Source organism: Astatotilapia calliptera, chromosome 4, assembly GCF_964374335.1.
Source record: "Astatotilapia calliptera chromosome 4, fAstCal68.1, whole genome shotgun sequence".
NCBI lineage: Eukaryota > Metazoa > Chordata > Actinopteri > Cichliformes > Cichlidae > Astatotilapia > Astatotilapia calliptera.
In genome coordinates this window covers 10,666,530-10,684,789 of record NC_137425.1, presented here as the reverse complement: position 1 = coordinate 10,684,789, position 18,260 = coordinate 10,666,530, and the positions used below count along the sequence as shown (strand labels likewise).

At 39.5% G+C, this 18,260-nt stretch overlaps 4 protein-coding genes across 4 annotated transcripts; 2 read left to right on the top strand and 2 right to left on the bottom strand.

The window, feature by feature from the left end:
• The first annotated feature begins 89 nt into the window (after positions 1 to 89).
• On the top strand, positions 90 to 1,627 carry p2ry11 (purinergic receptor P2Y11). Its single transcript, XM_026164609.2, has 2 exons — positions 90 to 267; positions 466 to 1,627. Exon 2 carries the CDS (start codon positions 510 to 512, stop codon positions 1,425 to 1,427), a length of 918 nt encoding a protein of 305 aa, XP_026020394.2. The 5' UTR covers positions 90 to 267; positions 466 to 509; the 3' UTR covers positions 1,428 to 1,627.
• Positions 1,628 to 2,930: 1,303 nt separating this feature from the next.
• On the top strand, positions 2,931 to 7,068 carry eif3g (eukaryotic translation initiation factor 3, subunit G). Its single transcript, XM_026164607.2, has 10 exons — positions 2,931 to 3,045; positions 3,128 to 3,174; positions 3,747 to 3,835; positions 4,961 to 5,020; positions 5,118 to 5,222; positions 5,339 to 5,534; positions 5,647 to 5,757; positions 6,316 to 6,452; positions 6,773 to 6,879; positions 6,965 to 7,068. The coding sequence occupies exons 1-10, from the start codon at positions 3,023 to 3,025 to the stop codon at positions 6,978 to 6,980; spliced, it is 891 nt and encodes a 296-aa protein (XP_026020392.1). The 5' UTR covers positions 2,931 to 3,022; the 3' UTR covers positions 6,981 to 7,068.
• A 221-nt stretch (positions 7,069 to 7,289) lies between these two features.
• LOC113020548 (intercellular adhesion molecule 1-like) lies at positions 7,290 to 11,050 on the bottom strand. The gene is made up of 5 exons (XM_026164606.2): positions 10,890 to 11,050; positions 8,821 to 9,096; positions 8,408 to 8,725; positions 8,044 to 8,304; positions 7,290 to 7,963 (listed from the first exon to the last, which is right to left on the bottom strand). The coding sequence occupies exons 1-5, from the start codon at positions 10,918 to 10,920 to the stop codon at positions 7,869 to 7,871; spliced, it is 981 nt and encodes a 326-aa protein (XP_026020391.2). The 5' UTR covers positions 10,921 to 11,050; the 3' UTR covers positions 7,290 to 7,868.
• Positions 11,051 to 13,448: 2,398 nt separating this feature from the next.
• LOC145428455 (intercellular adhesion molecule 1-like) lies at positions 13,449 to 18,061 on the bottom strand. The gene is given in 5 exon segments (XM_080300666.1): positions 13,449 to 15,644; positions 16,062 to 16,223; positions 17,303 to 17,465; positions 17,467 to 17,582; positions 18,058 to 18,061. Coding segments are annotated over 5 exon segments (840 nt in total). The 3' UTR covers positions 13,449 to 15,249.
• Between the last annotated feature and the right edge of the window lie 199 nt (positions 18,062 to 18,260).

Here is an 18,260-nt window from a genome sequence, read left to right as displayed (position 1 = left end):
ATGGAAGCTTTGCTACAACATACCCAATCTGTCCTGTGACTATTACAGATGCTTGACGTTGGCGTCGTGCTTTTCCTTCTTCTAGTTGTGAAATAAAGACAAAGGGTATGAGGAAGTTGCTTCTATGCTCATGCGTGCGTTCCGCTTCTCGCTCACTTCTATCACCGACAGAGATAAGAATGGTACTTGAGAAGTGTTTCATATTTTTCCTATCTATCACGCAGGACTTAACTTTCAAGTCATAACGCACTATTCGTCACCCTTTCGGTAAGAGAAAAAAAGAATTCATTACTAAATATAATCTCTGTTTTAGCTGTAACACTTTTAAACTTTTAGATAGTGAAAAGCGGTTTCTATAAATAGCTTCAATAACTTCCTTTTCTACAAAAATATAAATTTGTGCCAGAATAATTGTTGTTTTATTAGATAATGAAATTTAATGCATTAATATACTTTGATTTGCAGGGCTTGGACAGTTCTAACAGTGTACCTAAAAGCAAATTAAAAGCATGCTGTCTAACTTCTCTAAATGTGAGAAGTTTCAAACAGGCGCCCTGCCTGTGGTGTATGGAGTTGAGTTTGTCGTGGCTCTGGCTGGAAATCTGTTCGCCCTGTGGCTGCTGGTCGTCAAAGAGAGAAGAAACTGGCACACCGGTGTTGTTCTGTCATGCAACTTAGCCATCAGCGACCTGCTGTACGTCCTCACCCTGCCGTTGTTAATCGTCTACTACTCAAAGGACAAGCACTGGATGTTCGGCGACGCTGTGTGCAAGCTGGAAAAGTTTCTTTTCACATGCAACTTATATGTGAGCATCTTCTTCATCATGGCGATAAGCGTGAATCGATGCGTGGCCCTCGCTTGTCCATTTTTCACCCGCTCCTATATAACGCCTGGCCACGCCAAGGTCACCAGTATAGTCATATGGGTCATCGTTGGAGTCATTTCCAGTCCGGTGTTGAAATTTGCATCTGTTTGCTCAGATGGGTCTAATAACAAAATTCAGTGCGTGTCCTTCTGCAACGAGACTGAACACCCTCACTATGTTTACAAATTTTTCCTCTCTATGTTTGGGTGTCTGTTTCCCTTCCTGGTTACTTTCACTTCTTACTGTGTGGTGATTTGGGTAGTTTGGAAGAATGTTAACATAACCCCTCTTGAGAAACGCAAAGTCGCCCTGTTAGTCGCATCAGTGCTTGTGCTGTATGCCATTTCTTTCGTGCCTTATCATTTCTTTCAGATTTATCACTTGCATCTAAGATTATTGCATCCGGACAACACTGTCTGTTGGATCTATGATATGTACCAAGTGTCAAAGGGACTGGCAACTGTGAACATGTGTATCCATCCGGTCCTTTACATGGCTGTGTTTGACAGTATGAGAGTAGCATGTTGTGGAAAAAGCTCAGAAGACAACATCGGGGGGTGATGAGCTGTTGCTCTTGTTGTGGTTTTTGTGTACAGTCTAACACATGCAATGCAATGCATATAGCACTTGCTTGACTTTCTTGTAGCTATCTTATTTCAAAGTGTTACTAGTCTCTATTATGACTTTTCTAAAACACTTTCATTGTGTTTCTTTTGGTTAATTTCCTGTTGGCCTAGTTCAGCAATAAAAATTATACTGAATCAGTTATTTCTTTTCATTTTGTTTGCAAGGAGCCAGCCTTTCTTATATTTTTAAGTGCTCCTGAGCAATAGTTCTCTATGGTTTCACAAATTTTCAGTCCAGTCCTTGCATCTGATCACATCACCTGAAAAACGTTTTGTTTTTGTGTTTGTTTGTTTGTTTAACCATTTTATATTGACATATGAATCATTCAAGCATTAACAAAGTCCTCTATGGCAAAGGATGAACCCGAGTTGTGTCTACAAATAACAGACAACATAGCAAAGAACCAATTTTTAAATGTATCTTTTAATTTTTTGTTGCTAGCAGCTTGTCAGAAAAATATTTTAACTTATTCAAAGTACTTTAGTTGAATCTATGAAAATTCCCAAAGATAAATAAAATATTTTTTGCATCAACAACATGATTCCCAACGGGATATTAGTCAAGTGCAGTGTGTCCTTCAAAAAATCTAAGGAAACTGAACAAGTGCAGAACAAAAGAAGAAGTGATGGGTCTGAAAAAATCAAGCTGTGTATGGCAAATGATCAGTCCTGACACCTCGCCTGAGATATGCATCTGGCCCTTGAGCAGATCTAACATTTCTTTGACCTATGCATCTCAGAATTTTCGGTTGTCTGCAGGAGAGACTGCACCCAATTGGACAAGAAACCAACTTCTTTTAAAATGCTTTACTACAATTGACAACATGTTAAATCAAGTCAACATGCCAGCTTCTAAAGTTGACCGACCATCATCTACAGACATCTACCACTTGAGTGAGACAGGCTGCAGTGGTGCAACCTCTGTCCAAAGGATTTGTAAAGGTGCAATCTCCATAAATACCTTATGTTCCTTGACTTGAATGCAGACCAACAGTGCTTTGAAGAATACTGCTAGAAATAAAGGTTTTCTAATGCCCCAAAATTTGCTCTTGAATGTGCTTCTTTTCCACTATCAAACATGTGAGGAAGGTTTGAAAGAATCCAGAATATTATTTAATTTTCACTAATCTAGTTTTGTGTAGTAGAAGTCCCTTTAAAAATGTAGTTGGTCGAATTGAAAAATGAAAATCCTTGTTATTGTTGCTCTTAAAAAAACTTTTTAAATTAAATTTCATGTTCATGTAAATTGCATGTTCGTGTCTTTGTTTGTTTGTTTTTAAACCCCTAAGATCTCAGATATTGCTTTCTGTTAAAAACTTAATTTTACATTTGCGTAGAATTTTCCAGATTATTATCAACCCCGATGTTTAATTTGGTTTGGTTTTAGACAATGAGTTCTGCGCTCTTATTTTGAAGCAAAAAAAAAAGGGATTACACTATACTTTTATTGTGAAGTGGTAGGAAGTGCGTACAGTAGCGACGCCGCTCGACTCATACTGCTCCGGTCCTAAAGTGAAGCTAGCAGTGAGGATGCCGTCGAGTGAATACGACGAGTAAGTTCTGTTTGTTTCATTTCATACTGTGAAGTCTTTATTGAGCTCAAAATAACGAGGCATTTTCGCATCTGTCTTTCAGCTCCAAGCCCAGCTGGGCTGATCAAGTTGAGGAGGAAGGAGATGAAGGTAAAGAGCCTATTATCAGCTTTAGCTAATGCTAACACATCTGCTGTAGTCCAGTGACTCAAGACGGAGGCCGGCTAGGCGGTTTCCACTTCCACGTGGTTGTTAGGCGTAAACGTAGAGCTAAAAATGTGTTTACCTGAGACATTTGGGTTGTCTAATTATGCAAAAGCTGGAGTGATATATTCGTGTGACTGACATGGATGGACGATTTATTGATGAAAAGAGTTACCGATATATGCTGAGGCCTGTAACAGTGACGTAAGCAGGGTCTCTCAGTACTAACATGAGTGCAGCTATCAGCTAGCAGGCTACGCTAGCAACACAGCTGTGTTAGAAGTAGGGTTTCAGCGCCACGGGTAATCAAAAGTCAATAAGTCTCTTATTGCAAATAAGAACACCCGAGTGTGAAATCCAATTCAGAACTGGATATTTGATCAAAAGATGAGCCTTGATGGTGCTTTCATTGAGAGTTTGATTGAATACGTGGGAAGCGAAGCTCTTCAGAAACGGGGCGTGAAAAACAATCGTTTTTCTAGTAGTTTCAAGGACTAAACTGAATGTTTTCTTCACAGGCACACTGCCATCCCCCAAGGAGACCATCAAAGGAAATATTAAAACTGTCACGGAATATAAAATAGATGATGATGGAAAGAAGTACAAGGTAATAAAACGTTTATTATGTCGTTTTTACAAGACTCATTATACAAAGTCTTATCTTCATTATATTTAAATGGTTAAAAATGCATCTATCATTGCATTTGTAGACCAATAGAGTTATAAGAATGGATGCAGTGATTGCATTACTTTTGTTAAGGAGATATAGATACTGTCTGTAGTGCTGTAGGACAAGTAGTTTTTTCTCCCACTCATTGATCCTTTGCTAAGCATGGGTGTCGCCCATGTAGTAATTGCAGTCTAAAACAGGGCTCTGGAGGAGCATGAAAAAAATGGCTGCACAAAAAAGTGCAGGAAAAACGGTTGTTACTGATATAACTGCAGTTCTGTAACGGAGTGTGATAAGGTTTATCATCGATTGTGTAAGGTTATCAGGCTTTAGTCTGTGGTGTCCATGGTCAACCCTGGGCTGCACCTCTGAAACCCTGTGGCACATGATGGGTTGTACAATTTATTTTGAGCATTAGAACTTCATAAGCTATGAGTAATATATGTTAAAAAGCAATTACAGGCACATTTAAAACATAGATACAGAGTAAAACCCATTCTTGTTTTCCATCTACTAGATTCTAAATTTACAAACTTCTCAATTGACATGTTATACAGCAAAGTTACAGATGTAGTCATTAAATGGTTTTTAATATTTCTTTTATTGATACCAGATGCCCTCTAGAGGTCATAGTTTCATCTGAAAGCTTCGAGTAAGACTGCATTTTTCAAGATTTGTATAGATTTTATTAGAGGCGCATTAGTTCAGGGTGGCTGCGGTAAAGCAGGTCATCTACTAACTGGAAGGTTGGTTGTTCGGTTCCTTGCTGCTCCAGTCTGCATGCCAAACTATACTTGGGCGAGACACTGAACCTGATGCTTTCATTGAAGTGTTAATGTTAGATAGAAAGCAAGGTAGAAAAAATGCTTTTGTTAATTGGTGAATGAGACATGTTGCATAAAGCCTGAATAGAGTAGATGACTGCTAAATGAGAACCAGTCCTTTTAACATAACCTTCTTAAATATTTGCACTTGCTGTATACAAAGAAACTTGTTTGTAATATTATTAATTAATATTAATATTGATTTATATGTTGTTGATTTTGTTTCTTTGTCCTCTAGATTGTGCGAACCTTTAAGATTGAGACAAGGAAAGCCTCAAAAGCTGTTGCCAGAAGAAAGGTCTGTCTTTAAATTAAATAAAAGTAAACCTTTTTCCACTTTATCCATGAGCAAAATAGTAAACTCTGTGTCAAACATTATCCCGCACTCATTTCAGAACTGGAAGAAATTTGGTAACTCTGAGTATGATGCACCAGGTCCTAATGTTGCCACCACTACCGTCAGTGATGATGTCTTCATGACTTTCATCTCCAGCAAAGAGGTGAGAGTCTTGCTTTTTTGTGTTGCTGCTTTTGTTTACTGTTCTAATAAAAAAAAAAAAAGTTAACTATGGTGTAGCTTTGCCTTTTTACTTGATGTATCTTTTTCATTTTGTAGGACTTAAATGCCCAAGACCAGGATGAAGATCCGATGAACAAACTGAAAGGACAGAAGATCGTGTCTTGTCGTATTTGCAAAGGTGATCACTGGACTACACGCTGTCCGTACAAGGACACCCTGGGCCCAATGCAGAAGGAGCTGGCTGAACAGCTCGGGCTTTCTACTGGAGACAAGGATAAGCCTGCTGGTTCAGGTATCATGAACATACCATTCATATAGTCAAATTTTTGCTGTCAGATGTTCTGTTGCGGTTTGGTGTTCCTAAAGTTATCATGACTAATGTTGCATGCTTTTCCTTTCACCAGCGGAGCCAGAGCCTGCACAGCCTGCACAGAGCAAGACCGGGAAGTATGTTCCTCCGAGCCTGAGGGATGGAGGCACCAGAAGAGGGGAGTCCATGCAGCCTAACCGCAGAGGTGGGTGCACATTGTCTGCTTATACTATTCACACCCGTTATTCTTTGAGAAATTGCCATAGGCATTATAAAACATGGATGTAACTTCCAGGTCAGAAAAATGAAGCCAGTGCAGCAATGCAGCCATCTGGTGGCTTTCTATTGTGTTGCCACCAGATGGCGATAGAAATGCAGGGTTTCAAAAAGACTTCCAGTCCTATAGAAGTTTAGAGGGAAAGGCTTTCTTAGTTTATGGGCTCTCACTTATTTTTTTTTCACTTTTTTGGAAGTCTTAGTAATGCTATGTTTCAAAAGGGAAGATGAAATTGCATGCTCAATGGCTAATGAGTTGTCAGTCAAAAGACATTACACTGAGCTTGCAGTGTTACAGTCACACCCAGCCTCCCAAATTGCGTCCAGTTTTTGCAACCGAGATGGCAACAGTGGAAATGCTAAACTTCAGGGCTTCAAAACAGATCTTTAGAAACTAGTGGATGGTGTAATGGTAGTGGTATTATGGTTGATAATGCCTGCACAGCCTCAAGTATTGTTCAATAGAAACACTGTTTGTTTTTGACAGCTGATGACAATGCTACCATTCGTGTCACCAACCTGTCTGAGGACACCCGTGAGACAGACCTGCAGGAGCTCTTCAGACCATTTGGCTCAATCTCAAGGATCTATTTGGCCAAGGACAAGAACACGGGACAGTCGAAGGTCAGTTATAAAGCGAACATTTGATTTAATAAAGTGTCAGCAACAATTTCTTAACAAACCTCTTTCCAAGACGGTGTAGCTGATAAATTGACTACAATGTTTAGTTTTCTGTTCGTAAGAAAATACAAAAACATGTTGTCCGTCAAGTGTTCCAGTGAAAGTGAAAATTGAGTGCTTGACTTTATTATTGTCGTTTTTGTCTATATTTTTTTAAGTATCAGCTGCTGAGTGTGGGTGCGTTTTCTTTTCCTTTTTTAAAAAACTGTTGACATTGAACTGAAACTGAGCATGGTTCAGTAATCTCATCCTGTTTCCAACAGGGATTTGCCTTTATCAGTTTCCACCGTCGGGAGGATGCAGCAAGAGCCATCGCAGGAGTGTCAGGATTTGGATATGATCATCTTATTCTCAATGTTGAATGGGCCAAGTAAGTTCAGTCTGTCAGTTTTGTCAATGTACTTGTCATAATGTTGTATAATCTTGTCGCTGACTAAATTTCACTCTCTTTGCAGACCGTCAAACAACTGAGGAATTCAGTGTAAATCCCAGGAAGATTCCATATTTTATTGTCATGGTAAAATATGGCTGTTACCGTAATAAAGAGAGTAGTTGTAAATGTCTTTGTCATTATTTCTTTTCTTTAATGCATTTTCTGTCTAGGCTTTTATCCTGAATTAAACCTTTACGTCTTCGACATCAGACAAACACTACATTGATTTTCTTGATTTGGAGACGTGAACAGAAAAGAGGAATGAAGCTCTTCACAAAATCATAATTGGCAAACGTGTTAGCTGGCTTTACAAGACCTAAACGATTAGACAGAGATAATGACCATCATGACACTTATTATCAACTTTATTTTTGATTTAATGTGTGCACACTTGTAAAACTGGATTTCAGATCAAAAATAAATTGACAAAAGACAACATGTGGCAAGTGAGCAATGCTGCAAAAAGTTACTAATCTTGTTTTCAGGAGATTATATCTAAAAACTGTAGCGTGCATTAGTGAGGACATACTAATACTGACAGGGATTTTAAACGGTCAAATACTTGAAAGGTTTATGTTGATGCAATTTTTGTCCCAACTTTTCTTTATATTAGCACTACACAGTGAATCACAGTGAGCTTGACAAATGAAGCCTGCATTTGAAAAGATAGGCCTTATTAACTAATTATGGTGTCAAAAAAGTAAAACACTAAAACATCGAAAGAAGAAAAAAATACAGACGTTACAGTTGATAAGTACAATCATGTTTCCATAAAAAAAATGTATGGATACAAATTGCTAAAACAAAACATGCTATTTGAGCTTTACCAGTCCTCGTGTTTTAATACATTTAAGAATGTAGCTAAAAAACTTTGAGGATTCAAACATGGCACAGACCAAATTTTTTGGCTTTGAAAATACATTCTCTTATCTTTTGCATTTGCGATGAATCACTCCCAAAGTACAGATAACAAAAACAATTGCAGCAATTGCAATTGCAGCAATGGCCCCGGGACCAATACCTAAAGGAGAATAAAAAAAATCATAGATGATAAAATATAACAAGATGGGAAATGTACTGAATTAACTGATGAGAACTTACCTGGAGGTTTGTTGACTGTGAAGTATTTAGTCACAGTACCCTGGGAGTTTGAGGCGGTGCAAGTATAGACCCCTGGAAACTCAAATGGTCCAGTCAAAATAGGATAATTCACATCCTGATCCTTGTACGTCTCTTGTGCTGCTTGTGGGAATTGCCAGTGGTATGATGGCAAAGGGTTTCCTGTTGCATTGCAACTTAAAATGTTTTTACCAGCTGGCAAGTCCAGAGTCTCATTTGAAGCGCTGATAAAGGTTGGTTGGTCTGAGGACATATGTGAAATCAAATTGCACACAGAAAAACTTGAAAATGAAAATACAAAGAGAAATATTTTTTTGATTACATTAAGATCATTTTAAAAACTCACAGAGTACAGTCAGAATATGCGCCTCTGAACGCACTGGAAGAGGACGTTGTTCCTCTGGCCACAGGTTTAGTTTTGCTTCACACCAGATCTCAGCTCCATCATCATCTCTATGAGCAGTCAGAGTGAGGACAGATGACTTACTGACGGGAGACGGACTGGACTCATCAAATGTCTGAGAAGACAAGATCTTATTTCCTTTGTGCCAAAGCACAGAGAGATTTCTTGCTGGTGCAACATTAACAATGTCACACTGTATGGCAAACTGTTGGCCTTCCACCACTGCACTTAAATTCTTCAGAGACACACTGTCTGGCATTTCTGAAATAAAAAAAAATCAAATGAATTAATTTTACCCAGTTATTAAGTACTAATGACATACTTGAAAAGTGTGAGACAAAGTTAAGGCTACTCACTATAAACAGTGACTGGTAACACTTTTTTACACTGATCACCATCACGGAAATTCACATAACACATTGGCTCTATCTCCCACACTGGCACAGAGTCAATTCTTAAGAGAAGAGAAGTGACACCCTTGGTAAGGTCCACTCCTCCATATGGAGACTCCCATCCCATTCCATCGGTCTGGTTAGATAGTGAGGTGCAGTTAGCTGAAAAGGAGCCTTGATACCTTACCACAACACTAGGAGGGCTTATTTCTAACGGACAGGAAGTGCTCACAGGCTTTCCTAAAACGATACAGGAAAGCTTAAGTTAGGCGTATCATCAAATAGTAAAGAAAAATACTATCAAATGTGCATATGCTGGTAATGTTTCACTGTGAACCGTGGCTAACAGACCTGGAGCAGCAAAATTTACAGTTGGAAAAGCCTTGAGGAGGATACTCAATGTCCAAAGTGATGAATAAAGCCACACTAAATTATATAACTAACATTATCTGGGATCACTGTTGCAGACTCTTCAAGATTTGTTTCAGTTTGAGATCTCCCACCCACCCACTAAACTTGGTGAGGTTACTGCTAATAATTGAATGATTGAATTTACTTCAGTTTCAATGGGCACTCTCTATAGAAAATCTCTGACAAATACTAACAAGAGTAGTAGCTTAACAAGTCTTATTCAGGTTGTAGTGGGTTCACTAGATGTTCTTTGGGCTTTGGGAAGGCCACTCTAGAAGCTTAATGAGACATTTTCAAACAATTGCCGATTCCAAGATCACCAGTTCAAGAAATTGTACATAAATACAAGTTATTCAGATGTGTCACCATAAGAATGAAATTTCTGACCACAACTTTGTGTCACCTTAACATCCTCTATTGCAAATGCTGTCAGAATATAATTCCTTTTAACTGAGTAGATAATTTAACAGCGTATTTCCGTTTGCTTTGTTGCTACACCTGCTGTCACAAGAGTCAGTTCCGGCTATACAGAGCTGTCTGAGTTGAAAAGAAATCTTTGAGCGCACAGTGTCTTCCAGAGATGGACTGGTGAACTGGCATACCGGGCATTTTCCTGTTGGGCGACGCACTTTTGCGCCGATGGGCCAACTGTATTGCCCAATTCAAATCTCCTAGACATACCCAGAGCTAGCCCTCCAATACTTTTGCTTTGCACTTGCGCAACGTGTGGAGCAGTGTTTAGTGCGGAAACAGTGGCGAAAATGTGGAGCTGAAAAGATGAGCGAGAGAAAAAAAAAATAGATGCAGGAAAATCTGACACATGTGAACAGTACCAGCAACACCTAGTAACAAGCCCTTGTAGTGACAGGACGGCTACCTTCGCAAGTGAGGGCTCACTTGACCGCATGAGATACAGAAAGGTGTAATTAACGTGGTAAGGAAATAAGTTGATTTAAGGATTAAAATCAGGATCCAAGTAAAATGAACGGATACTTTAACCATAGTCACTCCAAATACCTAAACTGTGATTTTTAATTGCCACGTGCAACCTGATCAAAAAGAAAAAAAAAGCTTCAATATTAATAATTTAAAAAGTGAATATATTCATAATATATCTGTACATGATATTTTCTGTCTGTTTGTGTAGTGCCGACCTCTCCATCGCAGACGTAACGGAAACCCTATACGCAGACTGACACGTGCGGGACTATAAATTCGGGTTTGGGAGACGACTTTCAGGTAATCCAGATTCTCAGCCTACAACTCTTTTTTCCCTAAGTCACTGTGAATTACCATCTTTAAGTGTTGTTAGGAAAAGGACATAGGAGGTAGACTACTTTTCGAAAACAGGCCTACATATAATGCTCACAGCTGCTGACACGTGTGCGCAATGTAAATTTAAAAGTTTGTTGTTTGTGGGACTCGTCATGCATATATACCAAAAAAATGATAATAAACGGAACAATCCTAACGGGACCTTTGCACTTTGAGTGCTCAGACCCTAAAAACGGAGTTGATGTAAAAGAAACAGCGCGCTTCATCCGAAAGATGGGTTCCGTTCTGAAACTATAATTTGGTAACTTTAACAAAGTAAAGAGCGCAAAGAAAAAAAATACACTTACCTATCCACGCAATAAAGATGAAGAAAAACATAGTGTTTTTACCAAGCGTACAAAACCCTCAGAAGGAAACTAAAAACGAAGCAGATCCACCTGAACAGCTTTTTCTAAATGTGCGCACACTCGTGCGTTTCTTCCTTTCGTTTTCTTTCGTCAGGCGCAGAAAGACTACGCCCGTGGAGGAAAATGCAGAGTTATTTTGAAGAAGTTAACAGTTTCCTCACTTTCTGATTTGCACAAGCAAAATTCTAAGTATTGCACAGAAGGTTGTAGTTCATACGTTATATTACACGCAATAAAAATGTCTTGCACTTGCTGTGATTTTGCGAAATAAATCCGCCCGAGCATCTAAACACATGAGTGACACCATACTTAGAATAAGAAAGTGTTTGAACAGCGAGTCAAGTTCATTGATTTCTCTTTGTGTTCGGTGAAAACTAAAGAAATAGTTGGGTTTAAGCAGTGTGTATGTGTTGGGGGGGCGTGGATTCTGTTATTTCGCATTTCATGTGCGTCCTGTAAGACCGTTAGACGCTCAGTCGAATAACCCTGTGTTACAATAAACCCTCCTCACTTCACATAGCGTCAATATTAAACATGATATATTTAAAACGCAGCATCAAAACATGTTGCCAACCAAACAAATGAATGAACAAATAAACAGGATGCTACAGTCTGATGTAATAACATCTTCAAAATGTCAAATCCTCTTTCGCAATCACTTCTGCAAAGATCCAGGTGATGAAATGGACAAGAGGCTGTTGGATTTTTGCAAAGATAGTTCAGACGAGGGAAAACGGGACTGTTTTGACAGCAGTATGTACCAGTGACGCAAAATGAGTCAGGACATATGACTGAAACAAAGTCTTCTGTGTAGAAGACGGGAAGAAGCTAAGATTAAATCTGATTAAGGGTTGCATTTGTAAATACATTTACACTCACAATGTTACTCCTAAACAACTACCGTACTGTAAATGCTTAAAGAAAGCTGATGAAATAATGCTTTTTTCTTTCTTTATTTTCAGTTTTGAAGCATGACTGGACTAACCATCCACTGAGCATGCATTCATGCAAATTTCCCCTTAGACTGGTACTCGTGAGGCAGGTTGTCCTTGGAGATGTGGAAAAATTCAGATCTTCCCCTAAATATTAGGAATCGTAAAGAAATCATTTAATCACGAGAAACAATTAAATTTTGGCATTCTCTAAAGAAAATAAGATCTCTGACAAATACCATCGTGACTAGTTAAACTTCATATGTAAAAAAAACAAAAAAATAATTTTGTTTTCTTATGGAGACTCCGTGCACTTTATATAAATCCAATGAATAGGCTTTGTTGTTCAAAAATAGAAAGGTTTTATGGTCAGAAGATTTTTCATGTTAATCATTTGTACCTCATTCAAAGCTGCAAGGTTAATGGAGCAACTCCATGTGGGCCTTTGCACTTTCAGTGTTAGCAATCTATTTAAAAGGAGCTTATGTAAAATGAATGCGCTCTTTGGAAGATGAGTTCCACAACAGCATTGTAGAGATACTATAGAGATAACTTTAAGTAAAAAGCTCAAGAGAAAAAATACTTACGTATCACTGCAAAACAAAAGATGAAGAACTGCATCATGTTTTTACCAAGTTTCACAAGAAAATTAAATATAAAGCAGATCGACCTCAACAGATGTTTTGAAATTTGTGTAGCTGACCCCAAAAGCTGTTTCCTTTGGCTCTGAGTCACAGAAAAAACTGCCCCTATACAAAGAGCTGCAGCATGGTATACATGAAGTGAACATTGACATGGGCGTTGACTCACTCTATCGTTTCCACAAGCAAACGTTCTAAGAAACTACATGCAGTGTGAACATTCAATAATGACATCTTCCTGTTAGTTTGACAAATAAAACCACAGAGGCTCCTAAAGACAAGAGAAAGGTCCGATGTGGTTTGTAGAGATATAATATTTCAACTGCAAACTCGCGTAAAATGAGTTTGTCGTGTTCTGCTTTCGTTTTCAAAAGACTGAAAGAAGATGTTCTTGAAAAGGTTACAGTACTGAGTATTCACACACAAAACAAAATGGAGTGATAAAAGTGAACTCAAAGAGGACTCAGGTCCTCAGGTGTCTAGCCAAGAAAGTTGAGTGCAAGAGGAAATCCATCAACGCTCAACCTTTCACGAACCAAGAGGAGCATCAGTACTCATCAGCATTTGTCCGGGAGGGGGACAAGCCAAGGACTAGCCCTTCAACCCCGGACCTAAGCCCGCTGAAGGTTGCCAGGGATTGGCAGATGCAAGTGGACTTGGTTCAGAGGCCATTTTTTCCCACAGAAATTGTAACAACTACTCTGCGACCAGACCTCGCCCTTTGGTCCAACTCCCAAAAACTTGTTTACATCATTGAGCTGACAGTGCCGTGGGAGGATGCAATGGAGGAAGCCTTTGAGTGTAAGAAGCTGCAGTATGCCAACTTGCCAGCTGAGGCAGAGGACAGAGGCTGGAAGATCAAGGTGCACCCGGTAGAAGTGGGGTGCAGAGGCTTTGTTGCCAGTACAATAGCAAAACTGCTTAGAGAGATTGGAATCAGAGGACAGGCCCAACGGCAGAATTGAGAATTAGCATAGAGAATTAGCTCCCGAGAGGACCAGTCACTGGCTGTGGCTAAAGAGTGATGTCAGCCCTCTTTAGCTGTGGGTAAAGAGTGATGTCAGCCCTCTTTGGCTGTGGCTAAAGAGTGATGTCAGCCCTCTTTGGCTGTGGCTAGCAGTCAGCTAACCATGAGACACATGCCCAGGATTGATCAACCCGTGGTGTGCCTGCCTCAGGAGAGGGCATCAAAGGGGTAGAAAACCTAACACTAGAAACTTTGCTGTTTGACTGATACAGCTGTCTCAGGGCCTCCTGGGGGCCGTGCAGTTAACCTCATGGTAGTGAAATCTAAAGGAGGAATGGAAGAGAAAAAAGAAAAGGAAAAATGTTCCTGCTCTTCTTCCCTTTTCTGGAAGGCAGTGGGGAGGTAAAGCATACAGCCTGATCAGACAGGGAGGTGTGGGAAGCCAGATCAGGCGCCCCCCTTCCAGCTCACCCGATGAATCCAAGGTCCACTGCTGACGATATGTCCCAAATTGAATATGATAATCTAGATCAGCTCTCTAATCCCTAAACGTAACCAAGGAAGGTAAAAAATAGCAGATTAGCTTGGGATAAAAGACTGAAACACCCTGTGAAGTTGGAGCACACAAAAATGTGTCCAGCTAGTAAAGTTTCTGGGCTGCCTTTCCTCATAACAGGCATCTCTCAAGACTTTCTCCATTTGAAGCAATGTACTATCAGGGATTGTAACATTTAGTCCTTTTACTGAATTAAAAAAAAAAAAAGGTATTTCTGTCAAGGTCACATTCAGTTTCATCCACATGTCTGGAGGGTTACCTAGAGAAATCATGAATTCAGTCTACAGTAGAGATCAGTTTATGAATGAGATATCCAAAAAGGTTTCCAAAATCCATCGCTGCTCCTCTCCTGGGTGGGGAAACGAAATCCAAAACCAAGTTTCCAGTTAACCTAAATCATGGGACTGGTTCCAGAATAATCCACAGACTCTACTCTCCAACAAAACTTTCCACAAATGAAGGCTTTGCTGGTGGAGATGAAACATGATTCTTCACACATAGCCAGCTGACTCCCCATGAATCTTGACCAGGAGGACAAGGCAAACTGAGTAAGTCAGAGAATCAAGCAAGACCACGATCTCAAACATAACAAATGCAGCCAAAAGAGTCCGACAATATAATGCAGTGATTTACAAAGTGTTGGCTCATCCCCCTAGTGGGCCATGAAGGCACTGCAGATAGGCCGAAGTGATACAAATTCATTCTGATGAACAGTGACATATATTTATATACAAAAATCAATCAAAACTGGTAGTAGGAGTGGTTTAGTTTGTGATATTAGTCATTACTCTGACCTACATTTACTGCTCTTGCATTAATAATATTAATGTAACATTGCTTCTTTGTACACTGGCACAAAGTCAGTTTTAAGGGGAAGAGAAGAAAAATTGTAGGTAAGGTCCACTCCTCCATATGAACACTCCCATCCCATTCCATCTGTCTGGCAGAAATTTGTAGCCAGCAGCCTGTGAGATTTATGTTTTTTGCATACATTTTTAAAGGAAATGCATCACTTTATGTTGTATTTTGATTAGATTGAGGATTTTATGGTTTTAGTGATGCAGCACTCTTGACTTATGGAAATGGCTGGTATACAGCAATGACATGGCAGTGATTGACAAGACAAGTTAGTGTGTGTGAGTGTAAAAGAAGCATCAGCTGGAGTTTAAAATGGCCTGTATTTATATAGCGCTTTTTCTAGTCCCTAAGGACCCCAAAGCGCTTTACACAACCAGTCACACACAGATTCACACACTGGTGATGGCAAGCTACATTGTAGCCACAGCCACCCTGGGGCACACTGACAGAGGCTGCCGGACACTGGCGCCACCGGGCCCTCTGACCACCACCAGTAGGCAACGGGTGAAGTGTCTTGCCCAAGGACACAACGACCGAGACTGTCCAAGCCGGGGCTCGAACCGGCAACCTTCCGATTACAAGGCAAACTCCCAACTTTCACATTATGAGCTTCAGAACGCACCGGAGGAGGACCTTGTTCGTCTGGCCACAGGTTCAGCTTTGCTTCACACCAGATCTCAGCTCCATCATCATCTCTATGAGCAGTCAGAGTGAGGACAGATGACTTACTGACTGGATGGACTGGTGTAGTGCCAGATTTGTTTTTTCATGTATTAATCACATATTTAATCACTAGTTCGAATGCTTATGGAATGTTAACACAGTGAGGCCATTGTAATGGGAGACGTTAAACAGATAGTGGGACTCCTGCTTATCAGGGATGTAAATCCTTAGGTGATGGCCAAGCAGAAAACAAGGTCATAATTCTCTGTGAGGGAGAAGGTATAGCCCCCCCGTGAGAGGGGCCAACGTGTAAGTTTGTGGAATGTTCTTTGTCTGTGTGTCTGTATATAAGATGTAAGGGCGATGGCCACAATTCAGAGATGGTCCTGGTGTTTCACTGGGATGCTCTCTCCACATTGCAATGTGTTTATTAAACCCACTTCAAATCAAGCTCACTGGGTGTGTTGCAGGTTATTGTTAAAATTTCTACAACACTGGACTCATCAAATGTCTGAGAAGACAAGATCTTATTTCCTTTGTGCTAAACTACTGAAAGATTTTTTGCTGGTGCAACATTAACAATGTCGCACTGTATGGCAAACTGTTGGCCTTCTTCCACTGTACCTAAATTATTCAGAGACACACTGTCTGGCATTTGTGTAACAAAAAGGGATACAATTACAGTTTTTTTTTTTACAGCCGCTAGGACACATTTCACAATACTTAGGTCACTTTTGCAAAACTCTTCACACAATCCTCCTAACTGACCTTCAGCTTGGCAAAGCAGTTCATTTCACATTCAAAATGCACTACAACTACCAAAACACTTTATTCAGGTCTCAAATAAAGGTTGACAGCCGACAAACACACTTTGTCACCCACAAAACAATGACCTAAAAAACACTAACAACATGTAGCATTACACAGTGTTTTCTTGTGTAAAACAAGGACACATCTCTGTTTATAATTTCAATATATGTTACTGGAATGAATCAGACATCATGCAGAATTCGTTAATATTTGTTTATGTACCGTATTTTTATTTTTTTGCACTAAGTAATCCCAAAATACAAGAATTTGTATACACACCATCCACTGATACACATACAATAGTAATGCTAATCTACTCTACTCGGTCTTCTCCATTTGGCCACAGGTTCTCATCCACATCACATCTCATGTCATCTAGGGCAATACACCTAGGAAAGAATCTTCTGGCATGCCAGAATTGAAGGAGTTGAAAAATTGAAGGAGTAACACCTGTGTAGATGTTCATCTACAATGAGAATAAGCTGTGGCTGGTTAAACTGCATTTTTAGATTTAAAATATGTTTCAATAAAATATTGCTGTTGAATTTTGCTGTCTTTTTAAGTTTTGCATTGTGTTATTGTTTTGACCATAAGTTTAACAGTTTTGAAAACAGTATGTAAGTACATGCAAAATGTCCTGTACGTACAAAGATTTTTGGCAGTTGTTGTGTCTGAGTGAGAAAATAATTCATGAAATTTGAGAGATGTAGTCATTGAATGCATTTTGTGCCAAAACAATGATAACTGATCCTCAGTTTAGCCCACATAGACTTCTGTTGTGCTCACTGTGTGAGGAGTTTTGCAAAAGTGACCTAAGTATTGAGAAATGTGTCCTAGCGTCTGTAAAAAACTGTAATTCATGTTATTTTCATGTTATTCAGTGAATACTAAAAATTGCGTGCTCAGATAAAGTTAAGGCTACTTACTATAAACAGTGACCGGTAACACTTTTGTACACTGATCACCATCACGGGAATTCATATAACACATTGCTTCTATCTCCCACGCTGGCACAGAGTCCATTTTAAACAGAAGAGAAGTGACGCCCAGGGTAAGGTCCACTCCTCCATATGAAGACTCCCATCCCGCCCATTCCTTCAGTCTGGTCAGACGATGAGGTGCAGTTTGCTGATAAGGAGTCTCCAAACCTTACCACAACTCTAGGAGTGCTAAGTTCTAATGGACAGGAAGTGCTCACAGGCTTTCCTAGAATGATACAGGAAAGCTTAACATAGGCATATAGTATGATACAGCAACATTTAAATTCGGCATGTGGTCAAATAGTAACAATTAAAAATAATAAAATGATAAATTTAGCACATTATTTCAGCTCTGCTGGTATTCTGGATGCATGGATACATTAATTTGCATATCCTTTTAATATTTAGGCTTTGATTTTACTGTGAATTTTCTTTTCTGATCACTATGGTAATGTTTTGCTGTGAAACATAGCTAACAGACCTAGAGGAGCAAGATTTACAACTGCAGAAGCTCTAAGACTGAATAATGTCCAAATGTGTTACGACCCTCCCACTCTCAACAAAACACCGCCTACCATTTTCTGTTGGCTGGTGTGAGAGGATCATCAGCTAATGCAGCTCAACTGTGTCTTCCAGGACTGTTACTGTTTATACTTTTTTAGGCAATGTTGTTAATTGTGCTATGCAGTATGGATTAATACCCATTGTCCGCCATGAGGACTTACACTTTACCTTAGTTGATGTTAGAAACTTTTAATCCTTTACAGGATTTTCATTTTCTCAACCAGAGTGAATTGGTGATACTGGGACAGGAGGTTGAAGTTGCAGTATAATTCTAAAACATTTAATTTCATCTTATAAATGCAAATGAAAACACTTTTTCTTTCTATGCTCTACAGTTAGC